This window comes from Notolabrus celidotus, chromosome 11, assembly GCF_009762535.1.
Source record: "Notolabrus celidotus isolate fNotCel1 chromosome 11, fNotCel1.pri, whole genome shotgun sequence".
In the NCBI taxonomy this organism is placed as follows: Eukaryota; Metazoa; Chordata; class Actinopteri; order Labriformes; family Labridae; genus Notolabrus; species Notolabrus celidotus.
In genome coordinates, this window is record NC_048282.1 from 8,247,079 (window position 1) to 8,266,884 (window position 19,806).

A 19,806-nucleotide genomic window follows, 5' to 3' on the forward strand; every position below is an offset into this window, starting at 1 on the left:
TCCACAAGGGGATGAATTTATTTAACTCATCTGTTCTGACTATATTAAGACTAAGAGTTAGAATAATTAGACATGGCTGATTTTTTTTTTTTTTTATGTTTTGGGGCTTTTTTGCCTTTATTGACTGGACAGCTGAAGAGAGACAGGACATGTGAAGAGTAGAGAGAGGGGAAAGACATGCAGCAAATGGTTGCCTGGCCTGGAGTCGAACCGGCAACCTCTGCAACGAGGACTGTAGCCTCTATACGTGTAGCTGTTTTGACTAAGTGTGTGTTGTAGCTGTTTGCTAAGCAAGGATGAGACCTGAACTTCACCTCTTCACTGGTTTACATATAATGAAAGTTCATCAGCCAGCATTTCAAATATGGTGACTGACATCTTTGGTCTCTCATAAACTAATGGGTGACATCACTAAGGTCAGGTTCATGTTTCATACAGTCTAATATTGATGCAGCTCCATATTAACAACTTAGGGGGCTTGAAATATGATTCAATTAGAAATGAATACATTAAATTAGTTTCTTGTATTAGAGGAAAAACACTGTTTTTTTAATAGCCTTTTATTTTTCTTCCCTTTAATGAGATGGTTTATGCCATGGACAAGATATAATACCTCAGTAAACATATTCAGCTTTTAATGAGCTATGGTAATGAAACCCCAGATTTATTTATGAACCTCTCGAGGTTGAAAACAAGGAAAATGCTTTAATAAACCACAAAAAATTACATTAAAATATATGAACTAATCAGAGACATGGTCAGTTCTCTCTGTTAAAAGCACACAGTGCACCTTCAGCTTACTGATGTGTTTTGTCATGTTCAGATAAACAGGTTTTGGACAGCCCGAGGTTCTGTTTATGCTCATTATCTGTATTTTCTAAAATCCATCTCTGTATTTTAATATACTCTTCAGGATTCTCACCATGCAGTTTATTTGGACTAAATAACTTGGATGAAAGTCTGTTTGTGTGTCATCTTTTGGCACTCCTCTCCTCTCATTCCTCCCCATCGCAGCGCTCCAGTTGCTTTGTATCAGCGCTCTCTGTAGTTTCACTGTCTCGTCCTCTTCAATGTAAATCCCCGTCTCCTTGAGCACAGGCGCAGCGTCTGTCAGCGTGTTCAGTGTTTTCACGCCTGACTCCAAAAATAGTTTCAGCTGGGCCGGGTATTGAGACTGCGCCTTTCTAGTCTTTTCCTTGAGCTTTTTAATTACTTCTCTATTTTGTGTAGTCTTGGTTAAACTAAATATTCAGTCCTTGGTAAACAATCCACGCTTGGCTGCATGCTTGTTGCTGTAGTTATTCTTTTACTTGACAGTCAAGGTAGCTGGAAATAATTGCTCTCAGGGGGGCTGTGTTATCTTTTAGTTTAATATTCAGTGGGCAGATAAGGTCAGTCACAAATTCAGCGTTCTCCTGAGCCTTTTTAAACCCCAAGTATCCATATTTTGCACCATCTAACAGAATTGGAGGACACTTAAGCTTCTTTGGGCGACAGAGAGGTTGCAGATCTTTCTAGCATTTTCTCAATATTTGTTCTTAATTTGCCAAAAAGCTTTCCTTTCCATAAGGTCCTTTATATTAGTTTCTAAACTACGGTACCGGTGTTTTCATTCATGAGCCAGCTCCATGTGTCCCTGCCTTAGCTTGTGGATTTCAGCCAAGATTGTAACCACCTGTTCTCTGCAATCTTGTGTTTCAAGCGTAGACTGTATTTATTTTCTACCCACATGCCCCTTTTCCTCCAGACTTTCTTTACTCATCTTTTGGGAGACAAGGAAGTGATTTTCTGCCTTTTCCTTCATCAGGTGTTTTCAGATAGATATACACTAAGGTCGTCGCTGCTTGGTAAGACCAAACTTACATTATGCCAACATTAAAAGTTTAAAAAGCAAATACTATTGGATGTTTAACCACTGAATGTTTTCCTCAGAGCTGGAATGAACAACATGTTTGTGTTGAGCACATATTTTCTCTTGACTTCAACCAAGCTGCTTGAGCTTCTGTAGATGCATCTTCTATTCAAGACTTAACCATATCCAACAAGACAAAGCCCTTTGGTTTAGAGACCACAGTTTTGTTGCCATTTGTTTTATGATGCCACAAGAGAACATACTTTGAGGAGAGGGTGGATGCACTTTGCTCAGCTCTGTAAGCCACTAAATGTCTTTTTGCATCCTGATTAGAATGAGTAAACACACCTGTGTGGGTTGGAGGTGTATTATTCATCCTTATGGAAGCTTTGTATAGTAAAGAGATGGGAGTTTTACTCAAAATGCCAGATTTTAGATTTGAAACAGAATAGAACACAAATCAAACTGAGAGGCAACCAAACTGTGGGTGATTTCCAATGCTCCAAATACAGAGAGTAGTGTGTGTCTGCAGACCTTGAGGATGCAGATTCATGACTGTGAATCTGGGACCCCAATTCTAAGACTCTTGTTGTTTGTGACAGCACCACCTAGTGCACTGCCTCGCAAAGGACAGCAATTTTAGTGTCTAGTTGCAACCTTTTTTGTGTCTAACTCTTACCAAAGCACTGTCATAACAACCCAAGGACAAGAGTCCAAAGGTTTTTGGAGTCAGAAATCCCAAAACGGTGACAGCGATCTTTAAGCCTCATAACGCTGCTTCAGAAACCAATGGGTGACATCACTGACACAGTCTATGGACATGTTTCATTGTTTTTGGCTTTCAGGTTTAAATATATGAAATAATGTTTAATAGTAATGGGTATTGCATAGTATGAGAAAAATAATCTGACGACTTTTTTTCCACCATCATGTGGTAATTCCTGAAATACAACTAGCATGAAAATGTGTTGAATTATGTCTGTGAATAGTAAAGAGCTGCAAAACCTCCCCCTCCTAATATAACACTGTCAAGGATTATCATTCTGTGCACATAGAGGATATGCAGACAAACTCAGAAGACGTGTACGAGATTGATTTTTAAGACCTGAGACAACAAAGCCGCGCACTGTGCAGAGGGACGGTGTAGCTACAGTAATAATTTCTCTCCTGCCTGTAGTTTGTCCCGCTCTGCCCTCCAGCACCTGTCTCTCAGTGAGATGTGTATGCTGAGGTCAAGACCCAAATACAACAGCTCTACCCACCACTGGGCACCAACAAGCTCTAAAACTGTCAGTCTGTCCCTCTCCTCTCTGCTCCCTCACCTGTCCCTCTTGGTGACACCGTCCTCCTTTCTCCATGTGTCTTTGTGATTTTAAGGTCAGGGCAGACACAGACTGAACGATTAAAAGTGGTTCCAACTGCCGCAATTCAGACACACATTTAGTTATAATACTCTTCACTTTTTACCCAATGCATCAGTGGTATGTTAGCTTATCATATTGATACTACTTGGAGCGGAGCCCATATTAGCAGAAACAGGTATTAGAAGTTACTGTGTTTCAATTCTCAAGATCAGCAGACCCTATTTAAGTTTTTCCATGACAGTTACTCCTCTGAGCTCACTGTGGTGACGATGTAAGGAACCCCACTATCATGTAAACACACTGCCATCAGGAGTGAGCTGTAAATGAGTGAATGGGAGGCGAGGAGTAGACAGGGACATTTGGCATCTGATTCTGCAGAACACACGAGTAAACCCCACAAGCTGCTGCTGAATGTTTGCCAGTGCTACTGCATCGGCTACTGTTAAATATTTAATAGTCTAACAGTAGTGTGATGTCATTGCCTTGGTGCTTCAGTTTGCTTTTAGAGGAAGTCCTATCTCCCTCCATCCCTTCTATATTTATCACACAACACACCCGTCGTCTACAAAGGTTATTTAAGGTGGAGAAGGCGGAGTTGTAAAAGAGGTTTAGCAATCCCAGGCTGTGATTGCATCTGTGCGAGACCTGGGTTTACACTCACACATCCTTCCACTATATTCCTCTGTATTCAGTCGGAGTGTGGAGGAGCAGCCATGCCTGAAGCCTTTTAAAGGGGCTGCAGCAGCCATAAAGGCTTCTGTCTTGACTGAATGGTAAATGATTCACCTGTTGAATTGGAGAAAAATGGTTGAAATCCAATCTAATAATGGCAGTCAGGACGGGTCTGGATTCTCTGCAGATGGGGGTCAAAACAGGGTGAAGATACAAGACCGGCTCTGAGTGGAGGCTCACAGGCATGAATATCATCTTCAGTGGAGCAAAAAGTACACTTTACATGATACATATAAAGCACATAAATGAGCTTTAAATTAGATTCATGCCGATGAAACAGTCATGCATGTCATTCAGGGCAGAGCTGCTGTGGCAATTAAATGACCAAGACAATTATCTACCGACCACTTTAATAATCCATGTATCGTTTTAATATAGAAAATATCACACAAATGCTAGATCCCGCGTCTTAAAAGGACGGTTTGCCATTTTTTTCTCATATTCAAATCAAATTTGAAGTTTTTTAATTGGTTTGACACAAGAAGCAATTTGAAGACATCATTTTGGGCTTTGGGAAGTTGAATTGGAGATTTTTTTTGCAACCGTCTGACTTTCTAAAATCTAAATGACTGATTCTTTCTTCTAAAATAAATGAAATAATGACAGCTAATCACAATAATGTCTGTTTGCTTTCTTGTTTTAGGACATGATCGAGGTTCACTGACGAGACTGGAAAAATCTGGTGTTATTAAAAAGGAGCCATGAACAGAAAAAGTGTCGTCCAAACTTCTGTCAGCCTTCTCCGTCTGTCTCATTACAATCTGCTTCACTTTGCAAAGTTTTAGCATTTTATTGGCTAACAGCTCATTTACCCTTCACTGATTGTTTAATGCAATTGATTGGCTGGGATAATTGCCTCGCTTGATAGCCATGCCCTAATTAGGAAGTAATTGAAAAGCATCAATGAGCAGAATTAGACTGGAACATTATGAAGATTGGACCAACCCAAACTCTTCTCTTCTTTCATTTCTCTTACTGCCTTTTCTTTGTCTTTACTGTTCTTCATACGGCGGCTGGTAGAGCGCCAGTGAAGGAAAAGGAGGCTAAATTATGGCCCCCAGAGGGTTTAAAAAAACACCAGTACAAGCCACACTTACAGTAAATCCTTGGAAAAGCACATGGAGGCTTTCTGGTATTCCCTCAGTTGGTCCTTTGACCATTTACTTCATATAACTCACTATGGGGTAGCACACACTCAACATTCACCTCATAATAATTATTCATAATAATGAATGTCTTAATAAAGTGGTCAATTTTCTGCAGATTCGGGGTGAGTTCATGTGGATTAATCCTCACTTATATCCCTGAGCTCTCATCACTCCCATCATGCAAATTATTCCACCTGTAATTTATCGGTCAATTGTGTTGAACAAAACTCTAAACTCTTGTTTTATGCCCCTTATTCTGGGTTGTTTAACTTACTTTAATCACAAGGCAACACAGATTAAAACAAGGAACTGCAGCGCATGACACTGCTCATGCACTTGAATCTGAGTTTTAAATTCTGGTTGCCCTCTTCTCTTCCTGCATTTTGCTTCAGGACAAAACTAATACCGGAGTATCTGCACACACTCATTTCCATACAAATAACACACACACAGTTTGAAAATATGTCTCTCCACAAGCATGTTATTCAGCCTGAAAACAGGTTCTGATGCGTTACCTTATGGGTGCACCAAGAAATATAACTCATAGTGCTCAAAATGGCACCAAAGGTAGAAATACAGCACACAGCATACTCATGAGGATAAACCTGGGCAGGCTCTAAAGCTGTAAAAAACTTACAGGAGACAGATATAATGTTGAATGGATGTTTGATGGCATGACGAAATGGAATTATGAAAACCCTAAGACTCTTGCAGACACTGCTAAATCAACAGTGACGACTGAGAATGCTTCAGTGTCATCGATCAGGAGTCAGGGGGGCTGTAGAGTGATCAAGAGGGACATTCACATCTATAGTACTTAAAACAAAAACAAAGTTTACAACACTCCAGCTATGATGTGAAAAATTTGCCATAACAAAGTCATATTTCATTACAATGAAGCAACGTCGCTCCACTTTTAGGAGACTGGGAAATTAGGAGATGTTTGGCTTCGTCTAAAAAAAGACTGGGAGTTGATTCCAACGTTCAGTATAAATCAACTGGATCAGTGTACGCTAAAATAAAGCTGATGAAAATCAGATCCTCCTTTTCAAACTTTACAATTTCAGCCTGCTTTTGATGCAAATCATTGCTTTCTTAAACAGCCATGCTTCATGCAGCATGAATTTGCCTCTAATATGACTGTGATTTGACCCCAGAGGTGATTAAAGCTCTGCTGACGTCCAGATTTGAAAAAAACATGGATTTAATGATCCTTTGGAAGGCAATTAATCTCTTACAGTATCATCCACTGACAATAAACAAACAAACAAACAAAATAAAAGGATCACCCTGTGAGACTTCTGTAAAATATCTTTAACAGGGTGAGACTTATTCTTTCTGGCTCTGCACATCACGCCACAGTCTCACAGTTTAATTTGTATTTTACTTCATGTTATTGGTTTAAGGTTCTTCAGCTTCAAACTGTTGAATCAGGACCTTCAGTATTAGAAAGAGAGAGCTCATGAAGAATAAAATTTACTGGATTGAGCAGCTACATCTGCTAAATCAAGGTGTTTATAAGGTGTTCTTCAGGACCGCAGCAGTGATCATTTCATCTTGGCTATTGGAAGCATTTTTAGAAACAGCCCCCTTAGAAACTTGCCTCAAATTGTTGTAACGTGTTACACCAGTTACTTCTGCTTCGAGAATGGATAAGACATAACTCAATTTTCAGCTTCTTCCTTTTTCTGTCAGTCGGTTGATCGCTCTTGACAAAATACATTTCATCTATTTTCTAACACCTGTGGTAATTCCTGTAAACTATGTGAATTTTTGGACCTGACTCTGCATATTGCCTCTTATTTTTGGATGCACACTGAGTTACGGGTTGTCAAGGCAGCTTGTTAGGCTGTCAGGAAGCATCAGACAACAAGACAAAAAGTACAGAAGTCAGAAAAGTTAGTAATTGACCTGCAGTTAGACTCAGTGTCTCAAGGGCATTGAGGCATTTAGACTCTCTGGCTCTCACCTCCTCTCGCTCCCCGTCTTCTCTTCCTCACTTTATTTTTCTAACTCAAACATCGAGCTGCCGGCACATCTGCCAAACCCACAGTGACTGACACCTGTGGAGATTGGCAGGCCAAGCCAAAGTTATCCACACAAACCCTTCACAAACAGTGTGTGAGTGTGTGTAAGCCTGTATGACGTAACAAAGTGTAAACACTGTTGGCCATTTAGGGAAGTTCCTGCTGCGAGACAGGGAGGGGGAGGCTGTTCAGGTTAGATTTCATGGTGATACTTAAAGAGAATATTAACTTCCATCTATCAGCTGACATCAGCTCTGCTTCCTGCCTGCATGAATCACCCACTGAGGAGGAAAGAGGAAGAAGAGGAGCACTGGTGGAAGGATGCAGCACTCAGAGAAAACACAATGCTGTCAGTCATGAGCTCAGACTCACCAAACATCAGTCACTGTTAGACAAGCAGTCACATCAAAGAATCCTTCAAGAGTATTTAGTCTACAGATTGTCTGAAGATCCTGATTTGATAAGACAATAAACCCTTTAAGGTCTAATGTGATGGATAGACATGCTCTGACTTAATGACAGGTGGATGTATTCAATGCACAAACCAAACTCCTTTCAGGTGACAGAAAGAAGCCACAAGCGGTTCGGTGGCTGACAAAAAACAAAAACACACATTTGCATGAGTTTATTAACCTCAACCTCTCAGCCTGTGTGCATCGCTTTGTTTAATTCCTCCTCTGCATGCGAGCAGATGGCATCACCTCTGCCGTCCCCTCCGCACAGCCTCCCTTCATGTCCTTTCATTTAAAAAGAGAATGAATAGAAAGGAACCCTTCAGAGGATCTCACACCTACCGTTCCCAGAGATGTGGTTCTCTATCTCGCCGTGTCCAGCTTGCCTCGTGCAGACACTAAGTTGCACGTAGAGTCCCACGTAATGTAAACTCCTCAGCAGCAGCCTGAACGCTCCCATTTCTCTTCTCTTTTATCTGCGCTCCTTTTTCACATCGGGTGGGGAAGTGCACGAGAGAAAATGTCTTTTCTTTCTGTCTTTCTTCTTCTTTGAAACTAAATCCAGGTGACTTGTTCCTGCTAGATAGCGAGGAAAGAATACCTGTGAAGAATAAAGAGCCGGAGAAGTGGCTGCAGCCTCCCTCTGTGCCAGCAGACTGACTGAGGCTCTGCTTCCGCTCAGTCGGCTCTACATGCGGCGGAGGGACTTCTCCCAAATGGGAGGTGCCGCGGCTTCCGTTTGGGAATATAAACTGTGAGAGGAATGATATAAGAAAAACATTCAGAGGCTTCAAACTTCAATTCGTTCATATTTTTTACAGAGAAAATCCGCCTGCATGAAACCGAATTAGAGCCAGAGCACCAACACGATTATACAGAGTTATGAGTCTTTGTTTCATTATTGTGAATTTAATATAAAAAAAATACACTGACTTTTGTTTGTGGCTGATAAAACCCTGTACAAATTAATTAGGCCCAAGGAAATTAAAACATACTAATCTGTATTTTCTTTTTTTCTTTTTTTTACTTATAAGAAATAAATATTGAAATGAATGTTTTCAACAATAGTTACCACTATTTATATGAAGCCCTGAAAAAAGTGAAAAAAAAAATAAAATAAAATAAAATCTTGCAAGCTCAAGTTATCTTGTTGCAAATTATCTTGTGCACACATGATGATAACTAGTGTGAGCGAGATTACAACTTATTCCATGGGTGTTTTTAGACTCTCATTCCAGCAATCTTGGAAAGAAGGACTGTGGCATATGCCCAACCAGATTTTCTCTCAGCAACATTCCCTTTTTTCAGCTCAACTGTTCATATTTTGTCTCTGCACTACTTTCAATTAAATATAGGGTTCAAATGATTTATATCTGTTTTATTAACACTTTAGATAGCATACCAACTTTTTATAACTGAGGTTGTAGTTGTGTTAGGTCTTAAAACTTTTGCACTTCCATACTATTCCATGGAGTGACAGAGGGTTACCTAATCCATATTCAGATAAATGAATGTTCATAATGTAATATGAACATTAGACTTTCTAAATGTATGAAATCTTATTTCCTCGTGCACCGGTTTTTAAAGTCATGCCAGCAGAACAAGGTGACGTAAGACCAGGGGTCACTTTTAGGCCCTCAGACCTTTCAGAATATCTCATTTGCTCTTGGACTTCACCAAAGTTGGCCTCCATGCAAAACCATGCTGCTGAAAAGTAGAAAGGTTGGAAAACCTTTAATTTTACCTGGAGAGGAAAAACTTGGATGGAAGGAACACCTGAGGAAGAGAATCTCCTGGAAAACACACCTGTGGGAGAAATGTCCTCTGTTAGACCCCTGTGGAGGAGAACCTGCCAACCAGAGAGTCAGACAATGGATCAGCAGCCTTGCTAGTAAGACATTTTTATATTTGATGTTAGTAAAATAAAAATAATGTCACTCTAAAACGTGTGTTTCATAATTCTGTTACAGAATAGAGGGTTAATTATATTCACATTGATCATTCTGAAAGAAAAACTGTAATAGGTGGATACTCTATGTTTTCTATAAATGATAATACAGAGTTGAATTTCACAGAACATGTGTGGAATATGTTTCAAGTTCTGCAGAGATTTGAAAACAATGTTATGTTGTAATGTGATGAAGAAGCTCACTTTGTATATCTTTCAACATGATTCAGATTGCACTGTAGCAACCAGGGAGTGTTCAGCTGGCCATTTACTTCAGCAGTCACTGATTGTGGTGTGAATTCTCTGAGCTTTTTGAGTAAATCAAATAATAAAGCTGTCTCCCTTATTTGGACCTTCAGTGCTTCTTTACCCCAAAGACTGATCACAGGGAAGCACAAGAGGCTAAACTGCTGCTCCAGAGTGTCGCTGTCCATGGTGCTGAAACACAGCCTCAATGATGGTCTCATATTGATCAGTTAAAAAATATAAATAAAATGAAACAAGCTGCACAATGATTTGGGCTGTTGAGCTTTATGGGAAGTAGTAAGTGGTTCTATCAACTTCATTGACCTTAAATAGTTTACCACAATAGTAACATAGAACCAGGAAGCATTGTATCCATCTTATATGGCAGAGTGATGAACTGTCTTCACTCATACCAAGAAATCTACTCATAGGAATCTTTTCCTAGGCCTTGGCTGGACTTGTCTAGACTTCTGTCATCAATGCATTACAATTTAGACTTGGTCCATGAATAGATGAATATTAATGATGGGCTAGCTAATGCCGACAATACAATTAGTTAGCATTGTTTGTTCTGCTAGTATTCGTCTAAATAGATTGAGTTGTTTTAAATATTTTAGCAACAGATAGTTATGAGTTTATCTTATTATTTCAGACATGGGTAGGTTCTGGCTACCATTAACTTTTCAGGATATAACTCTTATTTGTGGGAGGGGTTCATTCATAATCAAGATTTCTTATTAATTTAGGATATTCCGTAGATGCTTTGATTTTCACCTCAGTGTGTCTTTCACTGAAAGCCATGTTCCAAAGATGGCAAACCAAGAGGCTCTTAAAGCTGGTTCTTGTTGGAACCTACAGCTCCTTTTTCTTTACAATCAAAGGTGGCTTTTATCTCAGATTGGAGCCAAGATGAAGGTAAAGGGAAAACTGTTCATCTCCTTTCTCTCACTCTCTTCTCTCCTCTCTTTCTCATTAAATGAGGAGTGAGCAGAGGCTATAGCCCAAACAGGCTTCTCGCATTGGCTCTGCCTTCCTTGTCCTCTTTCTTCCACCTCTCTACAAACTCCTCTCTCTCTGTTTTTCTCTCTTCTTTTACCTGTTCGCATGCCGGTAAGATGAAGAGTGAGAGCAGGCTTGAAAGGGGTGGGTTTTGGTATGCTGGAGCTAATGAGTTGTCATGTGATCCTGACAGGATTCGGTACATGTCATACTTTACTCTCTCCTCACATTACGTGTCTCTCTCAAGCTGTGCTAGCAAACAAAGACAAAACAGCCCACAAAATGAAAAGAAATATAAATTAATAAGTGTTACATTGTGACAAACTCACATGAAAGGTAAGACAGTGTTGTTCAACCAGTGGATTTTCTTCAGGTAGCCGTGTGATATCCCTCTGCTCTTTGCAAAAATTGAGAGAGGCAGCATTTTGAAGCTGTCGTTTTTCTTGATTCTTCGTGTCTATTTACACTGCTCTCTTTATTTTTCTGTCATTTTTTCATCATAGTTATTTGTGGACATCTGAAGACAGACATTACACCTGCAGGTCCATAATCAGTCACAATCACTGTCATTGGAATGACCTTCGCTGTGTCTCTCTTCACATTTTTGATCCTTTGAAATCTTTCTCTTTTTGTTGGAGGCTTGTTTCACATCTCTGAATCTTTGACTGCAAGAACAGACCTGCTTCATGACCGAACTCTGTAGATCTTATAAAAGCAGATCCAGACACCCAGCTGTATTCCATATCTGAATGTCAACACACTGATTAGATTACTTGACTCCAATTACCCTTTAATAAAAGCCATTATCCAAGTCATCTGTGTGCTTTCTTCAGGCTAAAACACAGAGTCCTATTAAAAAAGAAAACAATACTGCATAAACTGATCCCACAAGTTATATGATAGCAACAACAGAAACACGAGAGGGGAAAACAACACATACTGCATTATAATCAGACAGTAGAGCAGCCCTTTTATTTCTGTTTCAGGCTTTTATGCTTTCATGGTGCTCTCGGGCTGGTGGTCAGGGGCATCATTAGTGAAGCATGTGTCTGAGTAATATTTTTCTGTGTCTCAGTAAAACCATCATGGCAAAGAAATACCATTGGCAATGTATGATAACATATAGGGAGGAAGAGTGTCCAATTTAGTGGAGATAGCAACTGAGCTCAGGTCTGGGCTGCTGCAGCCTGACAGTCAGACTACAGCTGCAATTAGAGCTTTGTTTTGAGCCGCTGAGTCTTAGAGATGGCAGCTCTATGTTGGTGAACTTGTGCAATTGCATGGCTGGAAGGAAGGGTTGATGATGTTGAGGAAAAATGGAAAATCATTACAGAGATTTCAGCTTACTTTTGCCTCCTTGGAGCATTACCTTAAACCTAATGTGTCAGTTTTAAATAACATGATGTTTATTTCTTGCATCACAAAGTCTGCTGTGATCTGAAAACATGGGCATGTCATCAACGTATGAATATCTCTTACAAAAAATCACAAGGAGTCTCCAATGTGCAGAAAAAGGTGGCTGTAAAACCGGTCTTACACAAATCAGGAGATAAGGAATATCCAAAAGGTTTTTTATGTTCAGAATTGTTCTGGTGTGATGTTTTGATTTTGGTGAATTGTTCTTGTCTGCATGTGTTTGTTCTTTGACAGTTGGCACAATTTTCCCACCACGAGTGCCAGCTCTGGTGTGCAGAGAATGCTGAAGCATGGGTACAACCTGGGGTTTATAAGAACGTATTTAACAACCCAGATATGTCACAATAACTTGATTTATATCTCTGTTTTTTTTTAATGCATTTTATTGGACAGTACTCCGTATTAAGCCAGATGTCATTCCAAGTTATTTCCAACAGTTGGGCTGTATAGGATTTTTGGCCAGCTTCATTCACTATCTCAGTCTGTGCAGAATTGGCTTGGGAACAGGAGGGTCACTGGTTTAAGCCCAGGAGGGACCAAAGTCAACAAATTAGAACAGGTCATCTGAGAGGTGCCAGTTTACCCCCTGCTCTGAAACAAGGCACCCAACAGCTCGGGTGTTTGATTATATGAAGCCCCCTCACTCCGACATCTCTCCAAAAGTTTATGTTCAGAGAATTATGTCTTTACATGTTTGTATTTCTGGCTTAAAAGCATGTTTAATAAAAAAAAGAATGAAAAAAAATAATTCCTCCCAGGAAATAATAAATAGTATATCCAAAATCTAATAATGAAAATACATTGTTCTTCTATGTAGAACCTATAAATCTACTTGAATACACAAGAAATCTCAGCTGTACCAAATAGAACATTCACAAATACGTTTTCACAATAAAACTATGTTTGACACGTTATCTGATCCTGGTCTTGGTACTAAAATATGTGGATACTGCAGGTTATCTGAAATATTAATTCACCATTAATTGTTTTTTTGCGTGTACTTTTGCAGGTAATGCTATTACAACTTAAAAAAAACCCACTTAATTTGTTCCATATAAAGTTTTATTCCACGCAACCTCATTTGTTCTATTGAAAATCTTTGCTGAAACATGTTGCAACAACTACCACTATCATCTCTCTCTCTTCATCTCCCTCTGTCGCTCTCCCCAACTCAGTCTCAGCAGACGTGTGCCTAACATGAGTCTGGTCCTGCTGGAGGTTTCTGCCTGTTAAAGGAAGTTTGTCCTTGCTATTGTAACTTGCTAAATGCTGTAAAGTGCTCTGCTCATGGTGGATTAAGATGAGATCAGACTGAGTCCTGTCTGTAAGATGGGACTGGATCTTATCCTGTCTTCATGTTGGGTCTTTGTTAATAATAGAACATAGAGTACGGTAAAAGGTCTAATGAGCAGTTACATGAATACTGACAAAAAAAAATAATGGAAAGCCGACGGTCAAAACACAAAAATCAGCTTCAGGGTGTTTTCTTTTCTTTCTCATACCTCTTCTTTAACTTCACGACTGTTAAAGAAATCTTTAAATTCTACTCCTGTAAATGTACTTCCAGTAAATCAACTTCAGTGCAGTTCAGGTCTCCTGTTGTCTCTTCTCTTCACTTTGGGCAGCCATTAGTAAAGGAAGAGGCCTCTAACTCTGTCAGCATCATTACACGGACTGTCTGCTGTTTGTATGAGCGCGCGCATGACTGAATATGTCAGCTCTGAGTCTGCAGGTCGGGTTGAGCTCAGACACCTGTCACACACGGTGATCTCACCTGGCAGTGGACACAGGTGGGTGCCATCTTTCCTCCTCATCATGCTGCTTTTAGCCCTGCTGATGGTGGAAGCCTCACTGAGCTGACTTTCCTGAGGTGGTTCCCCCTCGGCTTGTTTTGCCGTCAGGTTTTCTTGTCAGTTTCACCTCTGTTTCACCGAGACTGTGAGAGTCTGGTCTTGAAAGCTTTTCTTACAGTAAAGTCTGAAATCAAATCATTTAACTGCGCTGGGCAAACAACAATAAACAATCCACTTCTGTGAGTCTGACACATTTCAGACTGTCCAAAGTGCATTGACCTTTTATTGGATTGAACATTTGGTAAAGTGGATGATTAAAATGAATCCTCTGGATAAAATGTGTTACCTGTCGTCTGGCATTAAAAGAGCAAGTTTGCTTTTGAAGTAAGCAAATAATCTAACCAGTATTCAAAAGGTAGTTTTCAGGTTTTTATTAAGCTCAAACTTGCTACCTGCTAGACACACTGTTTTTGATTAGCTCCTCAGGGTCTAGCTCCAAATGATCCCAAAGCTCAAAAGCGCTGCAACTTTATTTTTTGACCATTTTCATAGTTCTAGTATCATTTTAGCTCATAAATATGTGCTACATTTATCAGGACTACAGTAACCTACTGCTAAGACTTATGGGAATGTGTCAGGTGTAAACCAAAATATTGGAAAAACAAATTCTGACCAGATGAAGGTGCTGAAGGAAAAGGGTTGTTATTGCTAAATGTTACCTTGGGGTCATGCATATCTTTAACACATTTCACAGTTCATTTTGTCGCTCACTCTGGCCATACTTTGATTAGAGACTTCCAGGCTGAACTTACCATCTATGGAGCCATGCTACCACTGTAGAGTTTTTTACACCACAGCTTTAGGTTTCAACACCCCTTTAATACGATCCTGTCCCTGTACTTAGTCTCAATAGCAGAATACCTTCTCCTCTCAGTCCTTACTAAAAGGAGAGGAGCCCAAAAGCACAGCGGTGCACAGTGTTTGCACTCAGTCATTCGGAAAATACAATTATTCTTCTTCCCCTCGGCTGTGAAATTGCTGTACAACCGCTGTTAAACACGCCGCAGTCATAATCACTGATAAGAGATGCATGGGGCCGGGCCTCCACTGCCAATACAATATGCAAACGACGCCCTGCCGTTCTACCCATCTTGTTACTGAGCTGTGCTATAGTCAGTGAAGATACTCAGGAAATGAAGCAGATGTGACAGCTGTCAGCGAGCGGCCCCCTGTTCCTGCCTAACACTGCCTCCTGCCGGGGTAATGGTCAGGGACCCAGAGAGGGCGTGGTGCACTCAATGAGTGATTAATGACAGAGAAAGATGCTGTAGACAGAGCAATAACAAGAACAGACAGTGTTTAATTCATGATGGAGACTAGTTAAAAGCTGATTACACAAATACATATTTCATCAGGTGTTCATTTAGATGTTAACTTTAAAATACTTGACATAACAAAAGATTGGTGCTCAGTCAGTGACATTGTGTGATTTATAGGAAAACATAAAGTGGGAGCTGGATCATCTAAAGTCATCCTCATAATTAAAATAATTTTTCTCACCTGGAAATCTAAAAGAGTGGCAAATTAGTCAATGGCTGTTCCATCTGACTTGCACCAAGCCCTGGTAGAACACTACCCCTTCCCTCATTTACCTTCACTTAAGTTCCACATTGACCACAAAATCCTCCTCACCTACACATTTTTCCATGGTCTAACCCTCCAGTACCTGACAGAACTCCTCCACCCTTGAACTCAGTGCAGAGGCTGTGATCTTCAGGATCATATCATCTCTCCATCACCCAGCACTCCTTAATTTTAGGGGACAGAGCCTTTAGATTAGATTGCAAGATCTGCAGGATTAAAGAAGCTTCCCCATTATTACAATATTCATCATTCTTATTACAATTATTCTACTCTTAAAAGCAAGAACATCCAACTGGATGTCGAACCAGCCGTTCAGCCTGAAGGTCGTTCCTGTAGTACAGAAACCAAACAAACACACACATGTAAAATAAGACCTGAAATGGTAGAAATGAAGCGAGCAGCCTTCACTTCAGGGTTTTTCAGTCGCCCTGAGATAGAGAGCTGCAGCTGTGGCTGCTTCACTGTCACAGCAGGGGGTGAGTCTCATCCTCATGTTTAAGCTGGTATACAAAAACAAATATGGAAATGTAACACGTTTAGAGAACTCTTTCCTTTCTAATGGACCATCTTTGGCTCTACTGTATGCTTTAAATTCATGTCAGACTGAAACTACAGTGTAAGCTCCTCACTACAGGTCTCTGCAACACAACACCCTCCTCTACTTGCTCTGCACTGATCCCTTTCTCTCCCTCTCCCTCTTTTGCTCTCAAGCATAAAGACAGCAAAGTTACAGTGAATAATGGTGCGCAGGACAGAGAGAATAATACAGTAGGTTTGTGTATACAGCTCTACCATAATACACCTCCACACTGCTGCATGTGAACTCAGCATCACAAAGAGAAGACAGCAGTGGGCTGAGAGCTCTGGGAGGCAGCTGAGATCCAGCAGTGGGTGGGTTCAGACAAATAACTAAAAGAAGCAGGTCTTTCTCTCTGCAAGGATTCTCTCTCAGCAAAAGAAGCTGCAGATATATGTTTGTTGTCTCCATCTGTGCCTCTGTGCAACAGTAACCAAGCGTAGGCATAATGAGATTCATGCACAGAGACGAGTATCAACAAGCTGTGCCAATCCCACTCACTAAACCCTGACATTAATCAAACAAACCAAACAAGCAATCAGATTTTTATTACCAAATGTTTTATTAGAAAATATTTTACACTCAAATCCAAAACAAACAAAGCAGGTAAAGCGGGAGAGCCGAGGGAGAGATATTAAGTTTGCAGATGCCTGCAAAGTCTGTCTGTAATTATCCACAGTCGCTCTGAGTATATCTCATTTTCTCTCTTTCAGCTGAGCTGCAATCTCCTGCTCTCCTGCTCTCCACTCCTGCTGATTCTACTGTGAGCAGGTTAACACGCACAGCATCTTTGAATTGGAACCAGTTCTACTGCACAAGATGACTGTGTTTATCAAATGAATTTTATATCAATGACCGAAAAATGTCAATTAAACCTAAACCAATTAACCAGATACATGAGTATTTTCATCTCATGGATCAGGGGGAAAAAGGCTGTTTAAATTTGGTTATTTGAAAATGTTCTGTTAACGTAATTAAACTTGTAAATAAAAGAGGCGGGTTTCAGCAGACTAGTCATCACAGTTTTTGACGTATATCATGCCCACAGACCGTTAAGTGTCACAGGGTCATGGTCACAATCCCCATAAGCTCTCAATCAGATGGTCTTGATGTTCTCACGTGTAAAAAAAAAATATATAGAAAGAAACATTTTGAGGCTAGAAGCTGTCCAAGAGGTCCATGATCCTCTTCCGCTCAGCCTCTTTGAACTCATCACTCTTCCCGTCTCCGATGCTCTCAGCATATTCTGCAAAAGATAAAAACAAAACACAGAGGGTTAGTTGACTTGACAGCTCAGGCAGCAGTACTTTGATTCTTGAGGACACAGAGTAACGTCTTTGAAGCAAGAAACTCAGCAGATCTGCTCAAAGCACTGAATGTGAAGGAACATACAACATGCTTTAGAATAAAAGCCTTACTGGTATAGCAAGGGCGCTAGAGCAGACTGAGCCTCAGCTACTTGATCACCAAAATAATGAAATAAAGGTAACGTCTTGATGTTTCTGCACAACTCCGTAAGCCACAGAAATATAAAGAGGAAATAGCAAACAACCTGAACAGGGCTGGGTGGCAAATCAACAATGCTCCAAGAAAGAAGAAACAAGAAATATTTGGAATTGTAGCTCAAAATTAAAATCCTGTGATCGATTCTGAATCAAGATGGTGGTTGATTCCTTTTCCATCCCTCGTCTCCTGCTTCCCAAACTTTGCCTATAGCTGTAGAGAACAGTTAGCTTTTGAACACATAGCAATCCTGCATCTATTTTACTTGGACAAAAAATAGTCAAACTGCATTCAGCTACTCTAAGATGATCAAGGACAAACTGGACAAACTGGACAATATTTTTAAGTTAGGAGGCCTGATGAATGTGATAGTGGTCTGAATGCATACTCCTGCAGGAGAATTAACAAAAATGAGTGATTGCACACGGCATGAGAGGAGTCAACATCAAAATAACACTGTGGTTGTAGTCCTGTTGTTGTCCTTTCTCATGCATGTTTAAGGCTTAGTGTAGCAGATTGTTTTTCTTTGTTGCACATTAGATTGGGTTTTTCTCACATCACAGATATCTGCTTCTACAGCAATCTCAGAACACATCATCTGTCACCTTACTATGACTGAAGTCTCTGTGAGCTCAGGTCAATTTTAAGGAATTTCAGTATTGCGTGCCATCATAAGGATAAGCAGTAAAGAGATTTCCTCCTACACATGACACACATTTTCACAAAGTTTCGTACAAATCAGGACATTCCTCTCCTGAAGTCCGGCTAAAAACATACAAATAATTGGTCCTAGAATAATCATGTTACCTTCTCGAGGGAGGTAAGTAAATTATCACGAACAAATTGCCACACTCGTAGTCCTGGTTGCAGGGAGATTGCTCTCTTTTACTCGTTGGTGAAGCAGCCTTTTAACTCAGTCGGGAGTTTGAGATCTGATTGTTTCTTCCCTGACTTAAAGTGCAGAATAATTAGTAAGAAGTAAAGAGCTGCTTTAACTTCAGGGTTAAGATAACCTCTCATTGTACTTGGTGATGAAGAACACAAAAAGTTGTTCTTTGTGTTTTAATCTTTGGTCTGTCCATTACTTGGTAACAAAACATTGCATAACACTCTCTCCCCCTTGACAAAAATAGCCTTTACGTCACCAGGCCTCATGTCATCAGTTGTTCTGAGATCCACTATGTGTCCTCTAGGTGTGAACACTAAACGGTTCAGGTGTTCAGTGCGGTTGTCATACTTCATTTGGTGCTTCTGAGTGTTTGACTGTTTTCTTCATTTGGTGCGTCTGCCTCCCACACAAGGCCTTCGAGACCGTAGAGCGCTCGATTTGTGAGTCTAATGTGCAGAAAGAGAAATTTGCAGCTGCCGCAGCCTCAGTGGAGCCCGAGCGTTCGCTCAGTCTCTCAGCCAGCCTCTGAGGCAGGGATTACACATTAAACCCAGGGATGTCGAGACAGAAAGATGAAAAAGACTTCTTTTCTCAGGGAGACACTGCAGAGAGGAGAGAATGAAGGGGGCTTTCCTGACAAGAGCCCGCAGGGTTTAGAAGGACGAAACACGGCTGTCAAAGACACCAAGGAGATTTTGTTTTTCAAGAGTGGAGGGATGTTTTCATGTTATTAGATTGTACATAAAAGAGAGTGACAGGCATAATGGGACTGAAGAGGGACCTCAGAGATATTGTGGAAGAACACAACTTGTCTTCATTAGTGTTGGGAGAAAACAGGAACATTGACCTCAATAATTAAACAGCTAGGGACTTCTTTTTGTATTTATTTGCAGTTTCTATTTGATATCAGGGAACATGGTGCAGCTTCTGAAATGAAGCACAACTTGGCTCGAAAGATGGGCTCAGGTGTTTGATCAAGCAGGCTTCAAAACAAGCCAAACATTTAGCCTGATCATTTAAATCACTGTGCTTTCAGTAATACCAAGAATGAAGGAGATACAGCAGATTTCTGAGGGAGGAGAAAATTTGAACATGCTGTTACAGTTCACTTGTGTTGTTCTTCTCTTTTTAATAAGTTTAGCTATCTCTGAAGTAGATCTGCACGATACTGAACAATGACGAACCTTTTTTTAATTTATCATTTTAATGTAATTGT

The 19,806-nt window shown here is 40.3% G+C and overlaps 2 protein-coding genes across 2 annotated transcripts in view; both read right to left on the minus strand.

The window, feature by feature from the left end:
• The window catches only part of LOC117820875 (V-set and transmembrane domain-containing protein 2-like protein), a 52,425-nt gene extending 44,131 nt beyond the window's left edge, over positions 1 to 8,294 (minus strand). The window contains exon 1 of the mRNA XM_034694802.1: positions 7,918 to 8,294. Coding sequence (XP_034550693.1) covers positions 7,918 to 8,035 — 118 coding nt within the window. The 5' untranslated portion in view covers positions 8,036 to 8,294. The remainder of the gene's footprint in view (positions 1 to 7,917) is intronic.
• An 8,442-nt stretch (positions 8,295 to 16,736) lies between these two features.
• ctnnbl1 (catenin, beta like 1) overlaps positions 16,737 to 19,806 on the minus strand; it is a 100,111-nt gene continuing 97,041 nt past the window's right edge. The window contains exon 16 of the mRNA XM_034696775.1: positions 16,737 to 17,444. Coding sequence (XP_034552666.1) covers positions 17,356 to 17,444 — 89 coding nt within the window. The 3' untranslated portion in view covers positions 16,737 to 17,355. The remainder of the gene's footprint in view (positions 17,445 to 19,806) is intronic.